Raw genomic sequence first — 22,284 nt, forward strand, 5'->3', positions numbered from 1 at the left:
GGAGGTATTGGTATATATTTTATTGATTTGGTATCGTCAACAGACAAGCGATGGCCAGTAACCTCGCATCACCAAGCTTTCCAGGTGCAATTCTTGCCAGTGCAAGAATCCCAGTGGTTTTTGATGTCATAAGATAAAGCGTTATAGAGCACTGAAGTCTGACGTAATTTACGCATCCGATCTGGGTCGCAGTTTTCTTTCCATTCTGAATTCCCATAGACCTTTCTTTATATTGTGTCAACAAATAAATAATCCAATCCAATCTTATTTATATAGAACATTTCACAATTCAATGTTTACAAAGTGCTGTGCAGAAAATTAAAATCTAAATATACTAAATCTAAAACACAGAAAACGACAGCAAAATTAAGAACAAAATGAACAAGGGAGACATCACTGAAGAGACGCAGCAACGTCCGCAGACAGTGAAACAAAAACTGACCACAGATACTCTCAGACAGAATTAAAAGGCTTGAAATAAGAACGGTGTTACAAAAATAAACAAATGGTTTGACTCGTATGGATATGAAGAATCAACTGACGGGTGACGGCAAGAAAATAATGTCACTGCTGCCGAATTAGTTCAAATTTCTCAGAAACAGACTATCAAATATGAGTGACTGATTAATGTAAACGATACAGAGCCACCTCCCTGACAATATCGCCTAGACAGTTTGTTTATTTTTGGACCACAATGCTTATGAGACGACTTTATGACCAAATGTTATTCTCCATAGGGAAAAACCTGCGACCCAGGGGATGAACGAGTGATGTCAGGACTTAAGTACTCTATTGAAAGTTTGAAACCCACATAGTGAAGTTCAGCTGTCAAGGCAGCGACAGCACATACAGTACATTAAGTACTTCATGTACAGTATATACAGTACAATAGGTTCTACATAGACATGAAAAAGACCATGGCTACAGCTCTCACCGACAATTAAGCATAAGACAGGCACACTGGAAAACTACAAATGTATCCCCCTTCAAAACATGAGATACAGGAACCTTGTTTACAGGGCACAAATAACAAGAGAACCACCAGTGAAGGCGGCAGGTTGGAACATTGGCCATGTTGTGAATGCATTGCAAGGTGCTGTAAACAGTGGCAGAATGGCACGTTAAGCCATTTAGGAGAGGTCGATAAAAAAAAGGCTTCTAAATCCAAATTTTTTTCTGAAAAACCTATGTTTCTATGTCAGTGGTGCTGAACCTTTTTCATGTCAAGGACCCCCAGAATTATCTCTATTGGGCCACGGACCCCCATCTCAAAATATGTAGTTCCAGGGACCCCCCAGCTCTGAAATATATATTCAAAGATTTGTGCCACATTTTCACGATTTTTCAAAAATAGCAGACCTACAAGCTCGTAGCGCGCCACTCGGTGGCGCGCTATGAGCTTGTAGATCTGCTATTTTCCAATAGCTAAAGTATAACAGAATGCTTAAAACACCAAAAGGGGTTCCCGCCCAAAATGGGTTAAAGGGTCGTTGTGGCTCTATCTAGTCTCCAGCAGTCCGTCTCTGATCCGCCACCTCCAGGAAGGACTGCAGTCGGGTGCCGACACACAGCAGAGCTCCAGCCCAGAGTCCTGCACCTCCTCGTCATGGGCCACCTGTTGACCCTCCTGGGTCTCCAGGGTGAACACCCTCTCTGAGATCTAAACGAGAGGCATAGATGTGGTTAATACCATTTAGGCCTGACCTCGAAATGTAAAAAAAATCTTCTAAATCCTCCAGTTTTCTGAAATAAATATTTTCACGATTTTTCAAAAATAGCAGACCTACAAGCTCGTAGCGCGCCACTCGGTGGCGCGCTATGAGCTTGTAGATCTGCTATTTTTCAATAGCTAAATTATAACATAATATAATAATAAACCAAAAGGGGTTCCCGCCCAAAATGGGTTAATATAGAAGCATGTTGTAAGCCTTTAGAATGGACTGACACGACTGATGCATCATACAGTAGTGGTGTCTGGAGTCATGGCGGTGCAGGAAGGAATGACTCTCACCTGGTCACTGATTCCAGTGGCAATGTGGCCCACCTTCACCCGACGCGTCTCTCTGATCCGGATGCTTCTCCTGTTGAAGTCTCTGATGCACACGTCCACTCCTGAGTCCATCACAGAGCAAGAAATACACCAGCATGTTAGTCTCTAAATGCACACGTCCACGCCTGAGTCCATCACAAAGCAAGAAATACACCAGCATGTTAGTCTCTAAATGCACACGTCCACTCCTGAGTCCATCACAGAGCAAGAAATACACCAGCATGTTAGTCTCTAAATGCACACGTCCACTCCTGAGTCCATCACAAAGCAAGAAATACACCAGCATGTTAGTCTCTAAATGCACACGTCCACTCCTGAGTCCATCACAGAGCAAGAAATACACCAGCATGTTAGTCTCTAAATGCACACGTCCACTCCTGAGTCCATCACAGAGCAAGAAATACACCAGCATGTTAGTCTCTAAATGCACACGTCCACTCCTGAGTCCATCACAGAGCAAGAAATACACCAGCATGTTAGTCTCTAAATGCACACGTCCACTCCTGAGTCCATCACAAAGCAAGAAATACACCAGCATGTTAGTCTCTAAATGCACACGTCCACTCCTGAGTCCATCACAGAGCAAGAAATACACCAGCATGTTAGTCTCTAAATGCACACGTCCACGCCTGAGTCCATCACAAAGCAAGAAATACACCAGCATGTTAGTCTCTAAATGCACACGTCCACTCCTGAGTCCATCACAGAGCAAGAAATACACCAGCATGTTAGTCTCTAAATGCACACGTCCACTCCTGAGTCCATCACAAAGCAAGAAATACACCAGCATGTTAGTCTCTAAATGCACACGTCCACTCCTGAGTCCATCACAGAGCAAGAAATACACCAGCATGTTAGTCTCTAAATGCACACGTCCACTCCTGAGTCCATCACAGAGCAAGAAATACACCAGCATGTTAGTCTCTAAATGCACACGTCCACTCCTGAGTCCATCACAGAGCAAGAAATACACCAGCATGTTAGTCTTTAAATGCACACGTCCACTCCTGAGTCCATCACAGAGCAAGAAATACACCAGCATGTTAGTCTCTAAATGCACACGTCCACGCCTGAGTCCATCACAGAGCAAGAAATACACCAGCTATAATACAGAGTCTGGAACTACTCCTCCCGAAATCCGAGGTAGGAAGCTGGCATTGGTTTGTCATTTCCGTTCAGAAATATGTATTTCAAAATACCTTTACATTTCTGCTAAGCACCAAGCTACTGTATATATGCTTGGACGATTTTGATTTATATCAGGATAAATTTGAGCAACTGAAAAGACAAAACGGAAGTGGGCGAGGAGGCTTCACATCCGCTTTGTCGCTTGATCATCAACAGAGCTTCCGTGTTCCAGACGGTATGATCGGAACGGAAGAATTTGAAATTTGTGGGAGGCAACAGTCTGGCCATGCTAGACTAGGGGAGACATGAATACTGAACCATCTCACCTTCAAAACAGCAGGGTGGGGCCAGCTGTGTGTGAGTCAGCCAGTCCATGCTGAGAACCTGGCCTTCTGGTTGGCTGTTGTAGGAGAACACACCGGAACTGAGGTCATCTCCAGGGCTGAGGGACCAACGGCCAGAGTCCTATAGGACATGATCAAAGAGGAGAGTAGGGATAAAAGAAGAATTTTTTTACTTTGTCCCATCACAGGACAGCAGTGTTTTAAGCATTATGTTATGCTTTAGCTATTGAAAAATAGCAGATCTACAAGCTCATAGCGCGCCACCGAGTGGCGCGCTACGAGCTTGTAGGTCTGCTATTTTTGAAAAATCGAAGAACGACTGACCTAGAAACATAGCTTTTTCAGAAAACTGTCAGGATGTAGAAGACATTTTTAGAATCTGATCTCAGGTCATAATGGGTTAAAGTTCAGAGGAGTGTGCCTGTGGCTGAATGGTTTCCGGGTTTGTTTCCTGGACCGGCACAAAGAAATCTGGGTGTGGAAGTGACTGAACAACATTCCCATCTCCCTCAACACTGTTGATGTGCCCTTGAGCAAGGCACTGAACCTCCAACGGCTCCAGTGGAGCTGCTCAGTGGCCAACATCATAAGACATGTGGTTGTACTGGACAGTTCCCAAGTTTTAATGTGTGTGTTGCTGTGTGAAGCAGCTCAAGCAAGGGCGTTGCCGACGTTTTGTCGGGATAAATAAAGGGTAAAAAACCCTGCAGTGATCTGACAAAAAGTTATTTTTGACAGTTGGAGATTATACTCAACAGATAATTCCAGCCCCACTAGCAACAGGGCTCTAAGGACCGCTGTGTTGCTGGGTTGTTCGGCCTGTCTGTCTGTACACAACATCTCAAGTACTACTGGCTGGACTGCCAGGAAATGTTCTGTGCACCTCCTATAGGGACTGTAGTTGAAACACTACAGTGTTTCAACTCTCTGGGATGTACAACTTGCATCTTATGGCCGGATCGATAACTTTGAATTATGTTCTTCTCACTTACGCCACCCATGTACTCTGAACTCAAGTAACAGATGAATTGTTAGGATGAGTGATGGCTTACCTTTTTGTCCCATGGTTCCCAGTTGGAGTAGCAGTCACTGCTGAGGCAGGACAGCAGCTGTTCCTGTATCTCAGCGGAGTGCAGCTGGGACAGACTGCTCAGGTAGAAATCTGAACACAAAACCACACGGATGCAATTAATGAGGACAGGCGCTTGATTGTAATCACACACACACACACACACACACACACACACACACACACACACACACACACACACACACACACACACACACACACACACACACACAAACACACACACACACACACACTATTGAGACTTAAAATACAAACGTCACCTCTTTCCAATTTACGTAGTTCAAGTTCAGACACGGTGGTGATGACGTTGGCCGTCTTGTTGTTTGGTTCGTCGTGATAGCGTGTCTGTAGACGCAGAGGGGAGCCATGATCCGTTTTCTTCTCAGTGTCCGCCTTCATCTCCTCCTCCTCCTCCTCCTCATCATCATCGCCATTATCTGGCTCATAACTGGACCTCCCCCCGTCCTGTGTGCGTTGTTCCTCCTCCTCCTCCTCCTCGAAGCTGACTCCGCTGGGTTGAGGGGAGTCTGGAGGTTTGTCAACCAGACGCAGGGGCTCCACATAGGCTCCCCCCCGGACAGGGCTGGCGAGTCCTCCCACTGCAATCCAACATTATAGTGGAGTGATTAAAACATGTAAAAGAAAAAAGACAACACTGAACACTAAAGACAACACAAAATATGGAGTTTAAATCCCAGATAGTCTTGTCTTGTATCACAATATGGATATAATATCGATTTATATACCAGTGCTATAGTTGCTCAGTTGCACAGTTCTCACCCTACGTACTCACCCTCTTTCAGAGCTCTGGCCGTCTTCTCTTTGAGATCGGAGGCGGATGCTCTCTTGACCGGGTCCTTCTGAAGCCCTGCTCGTATAACCTCCGCTGTGAGGTCGCTGCAGTCTGACGGGATCTCTCTCAAAGGTGGAGGCTCGTTGGCTATCTGCAACCATCCAAATATGAACTTTGATGTAAATGGTGCCACAGATTTATTTTTGAGTGGTGTAAACCACTCCTACAACTGGCTTTGTTAGTTTACGTGTCTGTCTGTCTGTCTGTTCGTACCAAAAAATGAGCATGGTTGCTATGGTCACCCAGTTCACACGGGTGTGATTTCATGTTAGTCTACGTGTCTGTTCGTACCAAAAAATGAGCATGGTTGATGCTGATTGGTTGATGCTGATTTCATTACGTCAGACATTACGTCAGACCACAGCTGATCAGGCTATATAATACCTTACACCACTCAGTTCACACGGGTGTGATTATTTATTTTTGAGTGGTGCAAACCACTCCAATAACCAGCTTTGTCTGTATCTATGTGTCTATGTATGTGTGTACCTGTACGTGGGGCCACGTACAGGTGAGCATGGTTGCTATGGTTAGTGTGTGACGTAGTGTGTGAACAGTTGCACCACTCAGTTCACACAGGTGTGATTTTTTTCTTAGGCATGACTTGAGAGCGGGTTATCGATTGTGGTCATGAAGGAATACCTTGAGATAAAGGGACAGTCTGCAGGCGTAGTAGCGTGTCCACGGCTGACACCCATTGAGCATGTGCAATAGCAGACAGCAGCTGCTCCACACATCTGCTTTGGCTCCGCGGGGCAGAGCTTTGACGATCTCAGGAGCCATGTGAGTCTCTGTGCCCTTCAGATCTGCTCTCCATTAGAACAAGGAGACATTGAAGATTTAGACACTGACCACGACCAAGTGTTTTGACTTCTCTGTGTGGACTGTACAATATGTGGTCAATCATGAGGTCATGCTATGTTACCTCTGCATCCACTGAGGCTCTGTCCATGATTGTCGAGTCTTTCCGAGTGTCCAAAGTCACACAGGAAGGTGTCTTTACCGTCTTCTGACAGCAACACATTGTCAGCTGAAGGAAACAGACAAGACACATTATTCAACATTTTTCATTCGTTGGTCATTATGATATCCTATCCGTCATCGTCGTTGAATCAAACTTTGTTGAACTTAGGCTTAGGGACTAGTGCTGCATGATTCTAGCTCAAATGTGAATCTCCATTTCCCTCCACAAGAATTGAGATCACGATTCTCATGTCTATCCGAAAATATTTATTGTCTTTAGTCTTTAGTCTGTAGTTGCTTAACATTACTACATTCAAAATGTGGCACCTGGAGCCAACTACTGTGACTTTAAACAGACATCAAAGTGCTTGACGTAAACCTCTCTTCTCTCTCTTGTAGCAAAAACATAGGAGTAACTAACATGAATTGGACAGCAAACCAGTGCTGCACGATTCTCGCTCAAGTTTAGAAATGAGGTCGCATAGGTGTCTATGATCTTTTTCCGATGAATTGTGCATCACTGTTAGGGACTGGTGTTGTAAATCATTGGAACGCAAAGGCTCAAAAAGCCTCCCCACTTCCTTTTTGTCTTTGCAGTTTGCATTTATTTGTCCTACTGTAAATCAAATTAGTCAAAGCATATCTAGGTTGTGGCGTGGCAGAAATGGAAATTAAAACATGTATTTTGAAGCTATTTTAAAATATATTTCCGTGGACGGAAATAACGAACAGGTGGCAGATTTCTGTGAGCTGCTTTCAGGATGCATAGTTACAGACTCTATGTAGCATCTGTACAGTAGATGGAATGGTTCTCTGGCTTGAGAGAATACTATTTTGGCATGTCTGTACATTGTCTGTACGGCACAATTCTTCAAAGGCAGCAACAATAGCAGATCTACACCCTCATAACATGTTGCATCACAACGTGTTGTGAGCGTGAAGTTGAAGATGGGCTATTTTCACAATTCATCACACAACGATATACAGTATGGCTTAAATGGTCAGTGGTGGAAAGTAACTAAGTACATTTACATTAGTACTGTACTTACTGTACTGTACAATCTTTTGAGGTATTTCTACTTTACTTGAGTATTTCCAATGTCCAATACTTACTTCTACCAAATATTGTACTTTTGCTCCACTACAATTATTTGAATACTAGTTACTAGTTACTTTTTTTGTTACTAGTTTTGGATTATTTGTAGCCTACAAAACATACATTAAACACTTCAGCCCTATATACATTTCGGCCATTTGAAAATAGCCGATCTACAAGCTCACAATGCGTCGCAATGCGACACATTTTCAAAAGATGTTTAAAACTTGCTACGAACCTAACAGTGGAATATCTATATAATGAAACTATGTGTACAGTATACACTATTAGAGTGCTATGTCTACATAAAATGCTATCTAAGTTACATAAATTGAGCCTATGCATGTACGCCTGTAAGGTCGTCGAGGCTAGAGCAAGTACTACGGGCTAAGATGGAGTCAAGTACGTTTTGAGTCAAGTACATTTTGAATGCCGGACTTTTTCTTGTAACAGAGTATTTTTGCATTGCAGTATTGATACTTTTACTCAAGTAAAACATGTGAGTATACTTTTTCCACCACTGGTTATGGGACAGCTGTTGGACAGCTGAATTCAATGTGGAATGAATGCGGCGGGACTGATAATTAACTGACAGGCGACAGGTGTTGATGTCTGCAACTTCTTTCATCTCAATCACTACAGACACCAGGTGGCGTCTGGTCCCTATACTGTAACAGTACAAAACCATGTTGTTTGTCCGACTCTTGAAAATGCAGCACATCCTCTTTCTCACTTAAGTTTTCTTCTCTCCTCTCTCTCTTTCTCACTTTTTTCACTTCTCGTTGTTTTTTTATTTCCTTCTCTTTCTTTCTTTTTGTACTCGGTTCCCTCCGAACTACTTCCTTCTCTTCTTTCTCTCCCCTCCCCCGTCCCTCTCCCTCTCTCTCGTCTGGTCTGGTTCGGCCTTTCTCTCTCCTTCTTTACTCTCCTGACGCCGTGCACATGCGCCCTCTGTTAAAGAGCAAGCGGTGAGTCACACTATGGGAAATTCCCAGCCTGCCGTCTCCTGCGGTAGTCTGGTTTCACAACACAGGTGCCGGAGATCAGATCAGATCTAGGCTAACGTCGTCTATGACACTCGTGTTCCACACACACAACAGCTGCGAAATATTAAGCCAGAAAAGGTCCTTTGATAATAATATTGGGAATCTGTCTTACTTATTTGTGGTTTTCTTCTGTCAAATACTTTCAAATAACAGACCGAGGTGACACATTATTCTTTACCATCGGTTCTGCTGACATCTGTGATGTATGGAATTACTGTTTAACCCATTTTGGGCGGGAACCCCTTTTGGTGTTAGCATTATGTTATGCTTTAGCTATTGAAAAATAGCAGATCTACAAGCTCATAGCGCGCCACCGAGTGGCGCGCTACGAGCTTGTAGGTCTGCTATTTTTGAAAAATCGAAGAACGACTGGCATAGAAACATAGCTTTTTCAGAAAACTGTCAGGATGTAGAAGACATTTTTAGAATCTGATCTCAGGTCAGAATGGGTTGAATGATTCAACTAGAAAGCTGCCATATGTCCTCTAAAAAGGTCAACGGTGTTTTGATACCATTTGATTCAGAAGGACGAGAAGTAACAACAGCAGTGGGTCAAATATCAGAAGCCATATCAATATCTAGGCAGTGTCAGTCCTAAGAGATGACAAACATTTCATCTATTCATTCATCTTGTTTTGGTTCCAAACGCAAAGACTTCACTTAGTTTGTTTTCCTCGTTGGCCATTGATCCATATTCTTGCTACCATGTTTCAAAATGTACAACACAAGTCTCTAAATTTAACAAAGAAGACTCAACGCCTTGACTCAATGTGTGCGCGTTCGCCAGTCGCCATGTACGTGCGCCCATTCATGCACGTTCATGTACGCCCACAGGTTTTACATACTGTACATACAGGCAACGTCTGATTGACAAACATCAGCCTCGGTGTTGAAACACGCAATGCATTTGTTCATGTTTTCTGATTGGTTAGGTGAGCATGTTCATTGTTTTCTGATTGGTTAGGTGAGCATGTTTATTGTTTTCTGATTGGTTAGGTGAGCATGTTCATTGTTTTCTGATTGGTTAGGTGAGCATGTTTATTGTTTTCTGATTGGTTAGGTGAGCATGTTCATTGTTTTCTGATTGGTTAGGTGAGCATGTTTATTGTTTTCTGATTGGTTAGGTGAGCATGTTCATTGTTTTCTGATTGGTTAGGTGAGCATGTTCATTGTATGAAAAGAACATGATAAACGTCTACAATAGAGGTTATGCGCGTGACATCATCATCATACCCGGAAGTTATGCGGGAACGCCTACTACTGAGTGCCAAAAAACGACTTTTCTGGCCTTGACAGCCCATACATCCAATCAGAAAAGTCAATCTGATTGCATTAAATGATGTTAAACGACATTAAATTTACTTTGCCATGTCACTTTGCCACTCGATTTGCCACTCGATTTCCCATTCACATTATGCATGCACATACCCTCTATAGAGCGTCGCGGTCCCGCCCCCTACCATGGACCAGGAAATGAATCCCAATGCATTTTTCCCATAGACATTTCATAAAGTATTTATTTAAAGACGGTTACGCCGCGGACAAAGCCAACTCGAGTCGTGACAACTCATGACAACACAAACAATATTTTGGACCAAACAAATAATTACGAAGAAGAAAAACAACAAAAAAGTGTTGTAACCTGCCGTTTTTTTCTTCTTTCTAATTATTTTTTCGGCCCCAAAAATTGTGTTTGTTGTCATGATTTGTCACGACTCGAGTTGGCTTTGTCCGCAGCGTAAACGTCTTTAAATAAATACTTTCTGAAATGTCTATGAGGAAAATGAACGGAGAATCATTTCCTGGTCCCTGGTAGGAGGCGGGACTGCGACGCTCTATTGCACTACTCTATGCAACCACTGAAAACAATAATTAATACGTTTTAATTCTGGTGAAAACCTGGACGATTTAGATTTGAGAGATATTTGTCGGAACTTGGGACAAGTAGCTTGAAATCGAGACGTCTTGTCACCCTAGTATCACACAGTACTTTTAACCATGTGTTATTCTGCAATAAAATAATAATAATATGGGTGCAAGCACAGTGAAATGTTCCAAGGCATGTCTAATTTTCAGCTGAACCTGTATTCCACAACAACATTTGCGATCACAGAATGGTATATTTCTGGGATCCCGGCCGATAGGCTATATAGTACATTATGTGAATGGTATGTTTCTGGGGTCCCGGCCTATGGACTATACTATAGAGTACATTATGTGAATGGTATATTTCTGGGGTCCCGGCCTATGGACTATACAGTACATTATGTGAATGGTATATTTCTGGGGTCCCGGCCTATGGACTATACAGTACATTATGTGAATGGTATATTTCTGGGGTCCCGGCCTATGGACTATACTATAGAGTACATTATGTGAATGGTATATTTCTGGGGTCCCGGCCTATGGACTATACAGTACATTATGTGAATGGTATATTTCTGGGGTCCCGGCCTATGGACTATACTATAGAGTACATTATGTGAATGGTATATTTCTGGGGTCCCGGCCTATGGACTATACAGTACATTATGTGAATGGTATATTTCTGGGGTCCCGGCCTATGGACTATACTATAGAGTACATTATGTGAATGGCATATTTCTGGGGTCCCGGCCTATGGACTATAGAGTACATTATGTGAACTCTCACATTGTTACATGTACATTCAGTTTCACCATTGTAAACAGTGTGGCAGTTCTTAGAAATTATGTGATAATGTGGAGTAAAGCCATCCTTCGTCATATGGCCGTACCCCTCTCCGAATATAACTAAACGTCAGCTGTCATGTTGGACACAGTTACAAAAACAAAGTATAATTTAGGCCGAAAACAGATAGGTCTAATAGTTGGTTGACTGATTCTTACTGGGATAATTGGGACCCGACTGACGTGAACATCTGTCTACGTATTTTATGATGAATGTATTACAGAAATAGCTATTGCACAAGTGAAGTCATTTTTCTGTCTTGCCGTGTGTCCTATACCTTTTATGTCGAGATGCACCACTCGTTTCTTCAGCAGGTAAAGCAGTGCTGCCAGGACCTGCCAGTGGTAGTGGAGGGCCAGGTCCTCAGGCAGCCGGCCCCTCTCCGCAATGAGCTGGCCCACCGAGCCTGGAACAACAGCACTCACCATTACACATTTACGTTGATGATTCATTGTCGCACACAAATAATTGCGTTTAGCGATTTTATTGTGTTTTTGGCATTGGAAATCGGAACACTATGAATAGAAATTACATTTCTGTTTGCCTTTTAGGCTTCGTAATTTAAAAAAAGAGTGCACAGGGAAGATATGACAAACTAGCTGACTAGACATTTTTTATCCATTTTATACTTTTATACTGCTTTTTTGTGTACGAACATCTTTCAAAATGGAAACGATAATGACGTTTATGACAAAATGATTGCGATTATCTCAAATGATTGCGATTAGACAATTATTATGTAATGATTGTGACAGCCCTAGGCAGGGCGAGAACCAAGGCTTCGTGATGCCATACTATCAAATATAGTCACACAGCTTATTTACCGTGTTTGTGGTCCATGAAGAGGACAACGTAAGGCCCTTCTCTGACCGCCCCAAAGAGTTCCACCACGCGGGGAGATCTGAGGGTACTCCACGCACCCACCTCCTCACTGCTGAAACGCTTCAGGTGAATCTGTGGGGCGAGAAGGCCAGAAGTTGGTCAACCACATGGACCTCACTGAGCATGCAGACGTTGAGAAGAAGGAAAAAGCAAGAGGGATATTGAAATACCTTTTTGGCAGCAAATCTAAAGCCTGTGTTGACATCCTGACCACTGTGCACTTCTCCGTATGCGCCTTGTTTGATGAACCGAGAGACAAAGTACTCCCTCCCCTCTCTGTATTCAGAATCCACAGGCTGGAAGTTCTAAGAGGAAACAAGGGGAAGAAGTGAGCGTGAGCCACGTAACTACAAAAGGATTGATGTTTCTGTCAGTCAGTTAGAGCAGTGCATGGTTCCCAGACTGTTTTGCAGACGTTTGCCCGGGATCCAAAACTAGCAGAACTAGCAAAAAAGATTTCTTTGTTTTGTCTTTTTTGTGAATGTTTTTTTTATTTATTTTTGAGTGGTGTAAACCACTCCTACAACTGGCTTTGTTAGTTTACGTGTCTGTCTGTCTGTCTGTCTGTGCTCAAAAAATGAGCATGGTTGATGCTGATTGGTTGATGCTGATTTCATTACGTCAGACATTACGTCAGACCACAGCTGATCAGGCTATATAATACCTTACACCACTCAGTTCACACAGGTGTGATTTTTTAAAATAATAATAATAGTTTAAAAAAAGGGGGACCAATCAAAATCTGTCCTCGACCCACAGTATTTGGGAACCACTGAGTGAGACAACATACCTCGTTGTAAAAGAACAAGCCTTCGTTGACGAAGGAACTGGACGCCGAGAGCTCCTCCTCCTCTTCCCGCGCGTCCCTCTCCACGTCCCTGAAGAAGGGCCCGGCGTAGCACGGGTCCCCCTGGCTCACGCTGCCCCGGAGTCCAGCCAGGGCCAGCGTGTAGTCCCCCACGCTGCTGCAGGCGGAGGACGCCTCTTCTGTGTCACTGTCCCTTCCACGGGCAGTGAGATCAGAGAAGGGACCCAGGACTGCGGCGGTGCTGCCCCAGCAGGCCAGGGCAGCGCGACCACCAGGACCCTGACAGCAGATCTGCTGGGTGTGGTGCAACGGAGGGCCGGTGTCCTGCACCTCGGAGCTCTCGACGCTGCTGCAGCAGGAGGTGCCGATGCTGCTGCAGCAGGAGGTACCGATGCTGCTGCAGCAGGAGGTACCGTTGCTCCTGCGTCTCCCTCCTCTGCAAGACTTGTTGGACACTTCCTCCTTCAAGAGCAGTGGTGGACAAAAGTACATCGTCGAGTAGTTAGAAAGCGCAAATTATGAAGTACGTTTTCTTTTCAATATAAGTGCATTGTTGCTTTGAAATGTAGAACATTTCCCAAAAAAATAACATTTTCAAAATAGTGAAAATAGCAGATCTACACGCTCACAGCGCATTGTGAGCTTTACACTATATTTGGCTTAAGTGGTTACATCATAATTTATTTTAAAAATATGTTTTTGTAACTTTGGGTCCATAGAAATATTGTGGAGCACAGCACAGTGTGTGCAGGGATGTATGTACAGAGGAAAAAGTATTCACAGGTTCAACATTGCAAATCTGGTGTCAGTTCTTATTCGGATGCAAGAATGTAGTTTACGTGACTGACCACTTTTGAATAGTGGTGGCTATAATGACACGTTTTGTAAAGCTATGGGGTTTTTGCAGTGATTTTGTAGCAGCAAACAATGCCACTGCTCTCTTTGTGGGACATGAAACATGTGCAGGGTTTTTGAGAGGCGCTATCCCCTCCAACATCTGGGTTTTGAAATGACGTCAGCCAAGTCTATGGATTGTTTGTTTAGAGCACTTTTAACAAACATAGAGTGGCAGCCAAGTCTATGGACATTTAACGTTTGTTAACGGCACCTTAAACAAACATATGCACTATGCAGGCGCCCCTCACTTCACACGAGTGTGATCTTTTTATTTCCACACCTGCAGCTGGACAACAGAGCTGCCACTCTCCTGCTCGGGGACACCAGAAGGCACGCGTTGTCTCTGTCTCTTCTTCTCCTCTTTCTTCTCCTCTTTCTTCTTCTCCTTGCGCTTCTGCCTCTTCCGCGGCTTCTTCCTGGGGCTGAGTTGCGTTTGGGAGCCATTAGGCTCCTGGACGGAAGCCGTCCTCGGGCAGGCAACATTGTTGTGCTCTGAGGACACGCTGGGGATAGAGAGAGAGAAACCAAATGTGGAAAACACTGTGAATTGCGCAGCTATGGCAATAATAACAACATCCACGATGGAGACGTGGGTGGGAGACGGAGTGAAATGCTTTGAGGGTTGTCATGGAAGGAAACATCATGTCATACCTGCTGCTGGTGAAGCAGTTGGGGGAGGCTACGTAGGAGGAACGCTCATAGCAGGAGGGACTGAACTCCTGGGAGTCCTGCGTTTCGCCTACATGCACAGAGGGCACACGTTGACACTTTCACTCTGGAGAGAAATCCTCAGTGCTAATTTCACAACTTTCAACCTGGCGTCTCTATTTTTTGGGAAAGTCAATATATACGTAGGCAAACATTGTCAAAAATCTAGTTAAACTGTCAGCTTGTAGAGCTGCTATTTTAGCTATTTTTTAAAGGGAAAAACACAAGTATAGAAATTAAATAGGGAACACTGAGAGTGTATAAATTGGCCCTTACTGGGCCCTAATGTTTACACTCTCTGTTAAATGAAGGCTGTGCAGACTTCCCGAAGAATTGTTATCAGAGTTTCAGTGTGTTTTAAATGACTCCGTTTCAAGTCATACTTACATTCAGCCTGAGCGATGAACGAGGAGTTCTTCAAAGGCCCCTTGCCCACCTGCTCTGCAGTGCCTTGCGTCAGAAGTTTGTCTAGAATGGGTTTAAAACTAGGGAACATGAACATTCCCTTGTGCTGTTCCACCTCCACCTCCTCTGTCCCCTCGTCTGGGGTCGGGCAGCTCTGGTAGGGTCCCTTCAGCTTGGCTTGGGGCAACCCGGAGAAAGGCGCGGTCGAGTTTAGGATCCTCTGCCTCACCGCCATTTCCGCAACTGGAGTATAAGACACAGACAGCAATGTTATGAGCAACGTGGATGCGAAGTCATACACTTTAACGGCCCGACTACTTGCAGTTCAAGCTGTCGGGCATCTCTCGTCTACGGATGGAAGCAATCACACACACCTGTCGATACAGAGCAGTGCACACCGACAGCAATCGAGCGTGCTAGAAGGGTTCAGCTGAGATCTTTGTCAACTGATCTTCACACCTGCTCAGAGTGGAACAATAATAGTCTTTGTGTCAGGGTGAAATACAAATCGTTAATATTTATGGCTATATCAGGCTCTCGTACAGTTAGGGGTTAGGAATCATGTTTGACCTTTGTAAATCCAGTGGGGTTTTCTTTGTGGTACTACAGTAGGTAGATGAGGCAGTAAACACAACCTTGTTTGGAAAGTTTACACCATGAAGTACAAACGCGCTGTCTGTCAGTATTCCCTATATAATAGCCTTATTTTAAACATCCATTTTGGGGTCCAATTTCTGTTTTTATTCAATAAGTAGAGATTCAAGAAACCAAGGTCATACTTAGTTAAAACGGACCAGAGTTGCAACTCTACTTGGTACACTCTTTTTTTCACTCTACACCAAATCTCTTCGTCAGAAAACACTGATCTACAAACGCACAGCGATCTGCTATTGTTGCCTAATGTTACCCCCAGAATATGCATGCTGGAGATCAAGAGGTTGTAAAACACATTAGGTTGTGTTTATGTATGAACTGAAGGCTATGACTAAATCAATGAAATGTATTACTATTAACTACTTTTTTTTTCAATACGTTGATCTACAAGCTCACAATGCGTTGTTGTGAGCTTGTTGACTGTGAGCGTGTAGATTTAGAATTAGTTGTTGTGGTGAAGTAGTTAACAACATTGTCTTGTCATATGAAAATATTCTGTACATCTTTAATGTGTGCATGTTCTCAGACTTTGACGAGGTAAAGAATGAAGAAGGTCATTTAATTTAAGCAGGAAGAGTTTGGGGTAGAAATTGGAAGTGAACTCGGAGAGCTACAGTATGGTCGTTGCAGCATGTTGCATCATGTGTGTGTTGTATTTGACATCAGTCTCTCTGTCCTTCGGCTTTTTGACCATTTTCTGCACAAAGAAATTCCTCACAGAGGCCCTTAAAGGTAGAAGTTGGTGAGCCATGACAAGTGTATATGCCTGCTGAATAACTAGCGTTAGGATTGCTGCCACTTATTGCTGAGTTATTGCAAGATGTAAAAAAATAATAAAGAACCTTGAACTTGGGAAAGAAATGTTGAAAGGAAATGGTTTTAAAATCTTGCTAATAAAACACTGCATTTTCAAAATGTATGTGGTACCTTCTGTGGTGACCTACTGCACTGTAATATCAATGTAATATCATACGGTGTATATATATCATATAAATCATCTTAAATACTACTTCCGCGACTCTGGGCACTGCTAAAAGCACTGGTACTCCAAAAGCATAGCACAATACCACACCCCAACTGACTTCAAGAAGAGACAAACTCACTGAACATAGCATAACAGATAAACAGACTTTGAAGAAGGGCAGGGGGGGTGGGGGGTGCATCTACACATACCGAAAGAGGCCGGTCTGTTCTATTTGTTTCTACTGGATATCCGGACTAAACAGCTTGACATTTACAGCAGTAAAATAAGGATATTCCGTGTTGATCTGCAAGCTCTGTCTCTATGTCCAAGTTATCTGTGTTTCTGCTCTGCTCTCCAGTCCTCTGTGTAATGGTGCTGTGCGTGTGCACCTCGGTTGCTCAGCGTCGCTTGATCCTGGCTCTTGGCCAACCAGGGGGAGGAGCTGTGATTGGCTGACAATGACTTATGGGAAATGCATCTCCATTTCCCCACATTTCCCCTCCCTCCTTCCCCTCCAGCCGGGCTGGCCTGGCCTGCTTGCTCTGCCTCTTCTCTCTTTATCTAAATAATGGAACAATCTGTTGATCTACGCACTGAACTGCCCTTCTAGATAAAATCCAGTTAACTCTGAAGTTGTGACTTGAGTCACACACAAAAAATGTGAAACACAAAAGCAATAGTCATGCACTTATTCTATACTTGAGCACCCTGTAACCACTGACCACATAGTTGGACAAAGTCTTGTACCGCGGTTTGTTGTAAGAAATTGGTTGTGGTTCTGGGTAGCATAGCACTACAGTGTACACAGATAAGAATAACACATGGATTAAAATCATGCTCATAGAATCTGTCAACCTGACAAAACATTGTCATCAATCATACTCCTTATTACAATATAATGTTGATAGTCTATTTAGGAAGGTATCGGTCCCTGCAATAACTACCACCAGCTTCAATCTATTATCTGGGAGGAGTTGGTTGACCTTCAACCGCCTCTGCTTTCTGCTATCATTTTTATGACAAGGCCTAGTATAGCCCAGCCCTGCAGTGGAACAGTGTAGAATCAGGACTAAAGGATGGCCAAAAGAACAAATTGAATAGAATACAATATATACCAGTGTTTGCCAAATAGTGTGTCGGGATCCATTATCCAATATCTCGCTTTCTACATCAAAATATAAATATTTCAAAGATAAAGATCACACCCGTGAGGGGCTCTAATCATCGTACATCATCATCAAGAACGGTAGTCCCTTATTGGCCAAGGGATCCCACCGACATACATACAGTATGCCCATTTGCTCAGACACATATGACGTAAATTCTCCATGCATTGTCAATGGCATTTAATGTTTGTGTTCAGACATCACAAACATTAAACACTATAGGTGTTTATAGGAGGGGATAGCGCCCCTCAAAAAAAGGAAAATGCACGAACTAAATAAATCATTCATTTTCTCAAAATCAAACAAAACCCCGGGCCTACAAAGAACTTGTGAAAATGAACTGAAAATCTACAAGCTCACAACACATCAAATCTACAAGCTCACAACACATCAAATCTACAAGCTCACAACACATTGCCAAATCTTAAATCTGTGATTATTTGTTATTTGTATACCTCAAACTTGACTTCCAAGCTGTCTTCACTTGACTGGCACTAAAATACATCAAATTGAATTGACCCACTTCAGGAAGGTAGACAGCAATATTCAGAAGACTGGACTGGAAAAGACAAATCTGTCAAAGACAGTTAACAGTTAACTGTAAGAATGAGTGTTCAAGGTTGGCCTTCATTCTCTATTCGGAATAATCTTACTTCCTGTATTTGATTTCCTCTTTTTCAAGTTCATGGCTGGCAACCATAACAACTTACTCATACAAGAACCACTAAAGGACACAGAAACTGGAGAACAACGCTTTTGGAGTCCCTGTCATCAGATCGTTAACAAAATGACATCTAAGCACTTTATCGAGAGTGGGGCAATTGTTTGTAATGTGAAACACACACTGGCTCTACTGTATAGCCACTGACTATTTACAGTGAAATGTTTAGTTATCCATTTGTAATGTCAAGAGAGTACAAATATAACCAAATGGACCATTGCGGGGTCATCTCCGCAATCTCAGAGTTAAATGAAGACTCAGTATTTGACTGTGTATACACCCACTCAGATAAGCAGAATACCAAAGCCCTTAGTAAGGTCTGTTAATGTTAACAGCACCCACATCTTCAGCATGTCACACTAATACAACCCAACCTTCTAAATGGAATAACCTACTGTCACCATGGCACCCACACACACAAGCTTTCACCAATCCCACACACAGTAAACAACTTGTTTTTATACAATTCGGTGAATTCACTAAAAAGGATTTACTGTGCAGTGGCTGAGCCTGAGGGAACCAGTACATGTGTCCTGGGAGACTATCAATGTATAGTGTAGTCTAGTGTCTGTAAACCATGTGCGTGCTGTGCTTGAATCCATACTGAAGACATCTTGCATGGTTTATTGCTTCAGTTCTGCCCACAATGGAATGAAACACAGTGTAGAATAACCTCAGTGTTTGTTTACAATATGTTATCTCACTCTTTTGCACACTTGTCTATTTTCAATAGACATACTCTGAATAGTCTGAGCTCAATGGCCTGCCAACATTCTGGATGTCAATCGCACTAAATGTTTGTTTTTTGATTATTTTTTTTTGTAACATTTCTCTCTCTCTCTCAATTTGTTTCAAACGTCATAGGCCATTTTCTTAATCGCCTTCTTATGTCTCACCTCTTTCCTGCCAGGTGCGTAGCGTTAGTCCGATGTCCCAATAATCTGACAGCCATAAATCCAACTACCCAATATTCCGACCATAGAGCCATGTACTAACCTACCCCAAACCAATAGAACCCCATACTAACCCTATCCCCAAGCCCTAACCCTAACCCATAGAGCCTCATACTAACCCTATCCCCAAGCCCTAACCCTAACCCATAGAGCCTCATACTAACCCTATCCCCAAGCCCTAACCCTAACCCATAGAGCCTCATACTAACCCTATCCCCAAGCCCTAACCCTAACCCATAGAGCCTCATACTAACCCTATCCCCAAGCCCTAACCCTAACCCATAGAGCCTCATACTAACCCTATCCACAAACCCTAACCCTAACCCATAGAGCCTCATACTAACCCTATCCCCAAACCCTAACCCTAACCCATAGAGCCTCATACTAACCCTATCCCCAAACCCTAACCCTAACCCATAGAGCCTCATACTAACCCTATCCCCAAACCCTAACCCTAACCCATAGAGCCTCATACTAACCCTATCCACAAACCCTAACCGCACGCGGAAGCCATGGGTGAACCACGTATAGTCGGACTAACGCGATGGCGGACTAACGCGCGCCCCCCCTTTCCGGCAACATTTCCGCTTGTGATGCAGCTGCAGTAGAATAACTCAAAATGCGAGATCGTTTTTTTGTACAGTTTCTTCCTACAATCTAAATTTCATTAGGTGCTATCTAGTGATTCACTGGTGATGAACCTTTTAGCTTAATAGAAAGAATATTCCCTGGGGCATTATCATAACTTAGAACAAAAACCTGTTAGGAGAAGGCACGCTCTACTCAGGGGGAGTCGTAGTCTCTGTAGCTGAAGGGTGCAGATTCTTGAAGATCAATGAAAAAAGGAGAATATCCGCACGTATTTCAACTCAAGAGAGTTTGAAACGCTGAGGAAGGCCTACGTGCCGAAGCGCGTTTGTTTCTCTAGGTAGACTGCTGCTGTGTATTCATTAGTAAAGAAACTCATAAGAAACTTAGAGTGCGGATATTCCCCTTTTTGCATTATCATAACTTGTAAGTGTTTAAACAGACCGTAGGACATTAGTTACCACTACATTATTCTATGACTTGTGTAGTTAAGTGGAAATACAGAGTGCATGCTTATAACACAATTCACACACAGGTCTGATGAACTTTGTAGTAGAACGTGTGTGTGCGTGTGTGTATGTGTGTATGGTAGAATATGTACTAGTAGTTAGTTACTATAAGACATTGATAGTGGCCAAACACAGAACACTGAATTCTGTATACTATGGTATACATAACAGAATACTGCTGAATGAATATGCTGATATTCTACATATACTGTAACATTCAGTATACTACATACACTATGTAATCGTATGTGTAGTAGGCCTATATTGACCTACTGATGTACTTCTAGTGCAGCTAGTATGAATGATAACTACATCTAAGTAGTAGGCTAAGAGCTGATCATTCTACATTACAGACTATTGTCTCCTGCATATTCCTTCTACTTCGTGGAGAAAAACAGGAGGGCCATTTCATTTCACCAAGGGATATTTGGAATTTTTGGACTAATAAGACACCCATGGTTCCCAAAGACGGAGCAGAGCCAGGTCTGGTTAGCTTCAAGGGGCAGGCCATGAGTTACCACACAGTTACTGTGCATTGCTGATAAGCAGCAATAACAGACTAGACCAGGGGTTCTCAACCCTTTTCATTTCAAGGTCCATTATTATTCTGCATTTGAGCCATGGGCCACCATTTGAAGAGATAGCCTCTCTCTCAGACACCAAACTTTGAATATTTTGTTTTTGTTGGATAAGATTTTGTCCACAATTGTATGCTGTATTGTAATTATTCTACATTCTCTAATTGTGTAGACTTCTTGTAAATGTAAACTAAGTAGGCTAATGCAGAAACATTTTACACTCTCAAGAGTTAAAGATCTACTAAGGGTCCATTTGATTACCAACTCTCCATCATTTAGCTGGGGAGTGGGGACCACCTGGAACCCCCTCAATGACCAGACCACTGGTGGTCCCCGGGCCACTGGTTGAAAACCACTGAACTAGACAAACTATAAGCTACTATAAGCACAGCTGCCAAAATGTAGCACTGCTAGAAAAGAGAAAACGGATCACGAACACTTCACCTAACAAAGCCTAAGCGATGAACACAATAAAAGAAGTTAGGAACGCCACTAGATAGGCTATTTAGGTAGAAATGACGGTAAAATGGCCTAGAGAGTATAGACTCTCAGCTTTAAAAAATAATAATTTAAATGCTTTACCGTAAGATAAATAATTAACTAACTGGCACGAGACTCAAATATATGCATATTATATCCTATTCCTATACCATATAGCACTTTGGCTCATTTGTTTTGCTTCATAATCGTACGTGTGTGCATAATATCTATGGCGTGCGCGGAAGTCCTCATTCCGAGACTTTATGAAAAGAAAAAAAAATCACCAGACCATACACTATATCCTGCTACATTAATGCCATAGGCTAATGCAGCCTATATATTCATCCAGCATGGGCCTAATTGTTGACAGACGATTGTTGCATTGACATAATGTTGTGAAATGTCTTCTGGGCAGCTTCATGTGTGTTTTATACAAAGTTATAACGGCTGGCTTATACTTTCACACCACCCGGCCCCGCCATTTCACGTATAGCTTAATAATGTAGCCATGGTCCTACTTTTGCCACCCGCAACAAACTTATGAAATATCGAAAACTGATTGTTCTATCAAGTGAAGCCGTCTTAACGTTGTTTGGAATGTTGTCGAGTGGACAGAACAAAGGATCGTTGACTTACCGAGTTGTTGCTTTCCAATTAATAGGCGTCGGCCGATTTGCTGCTGAGCTGTGCGC

At 43.0% G+C, this 22,284-nt stretch overlaps 1 protein-coding gene across 1 annotated transcript; it reads right to left on the reverse strand.

Moving 5' to 3' along the window:
* Positions 1-1,448: 1,448 nt before the first annotated feature.
* map3k14a (mitogen-activated protein kinase kinase kinase 14a) lies at positions 1,449-22,284 on the reverse strand. The gene is made up of 16 exons (XM_079520361.1): positions 22,229-22,284; positions 14,962-15,222; positions 14,518-14,605; positions 14,147-14,369; positions 12,952-13,431; positions 12,332-12,466; positions 12,104-12,233; positions 11,557-11,685; positions 6,391-6,495; positions 6,108-6,271; positions 5,406-5,556; positions 4,873-5,211; positions 4,575-4,684; positions 3,505-3,643; positions 2,012-2,112; positions 1,449-1,660 (listed from the first exon to the last, which is right to left on the reverse strand). Exons 2-16 carry the CDS (start codon positions 15,212-15,214, stop codon positions 1,499-1,501), a joined length of 2,709 nt encoding a protein of 902 aa, XP_079376487.1. The 5' UTR covers positions 15,215-15,222; positions 22,229-22,284; the 3' UTR covers positions 1,449-1,498.

This window comes from Electrona antarctica, assembly GCF_951216825.1.
Source record: "Electrona antarctica genome assembly, chromosome: 14".
Lineage (NCBI taxonomy): Eukaryota > Metazoa > Chordata > Actinopteri > Myctophiformes > Myctophidae > Electrona > Electrona antarctica.

Bases quoted from the DNA above. Each gene is read 5' to 3' on its own strand.
- map3k14a (XM_079520361.1), bottom strand. From the start codon at position 15,214: ATGGCGGTGAGGCAGAGGATCCTAAACTCGACCGCGCCTTTCTCCGGG. The intron at 14,606-14,961 runs GTAAGTATGACT...CTGTGCATGTAG, and splicing joins GTTCATCGCTCAGGCTGAAT to GCGAAACGCAGGACTCCCAG. The intron at 3,644-4,574 runs GTAAGCCATCAC...CATGTCCTATAG, and splicing joins GGGAACCATGGGACAAAAAG to GACTCTGGCCGTTGGTCCCT.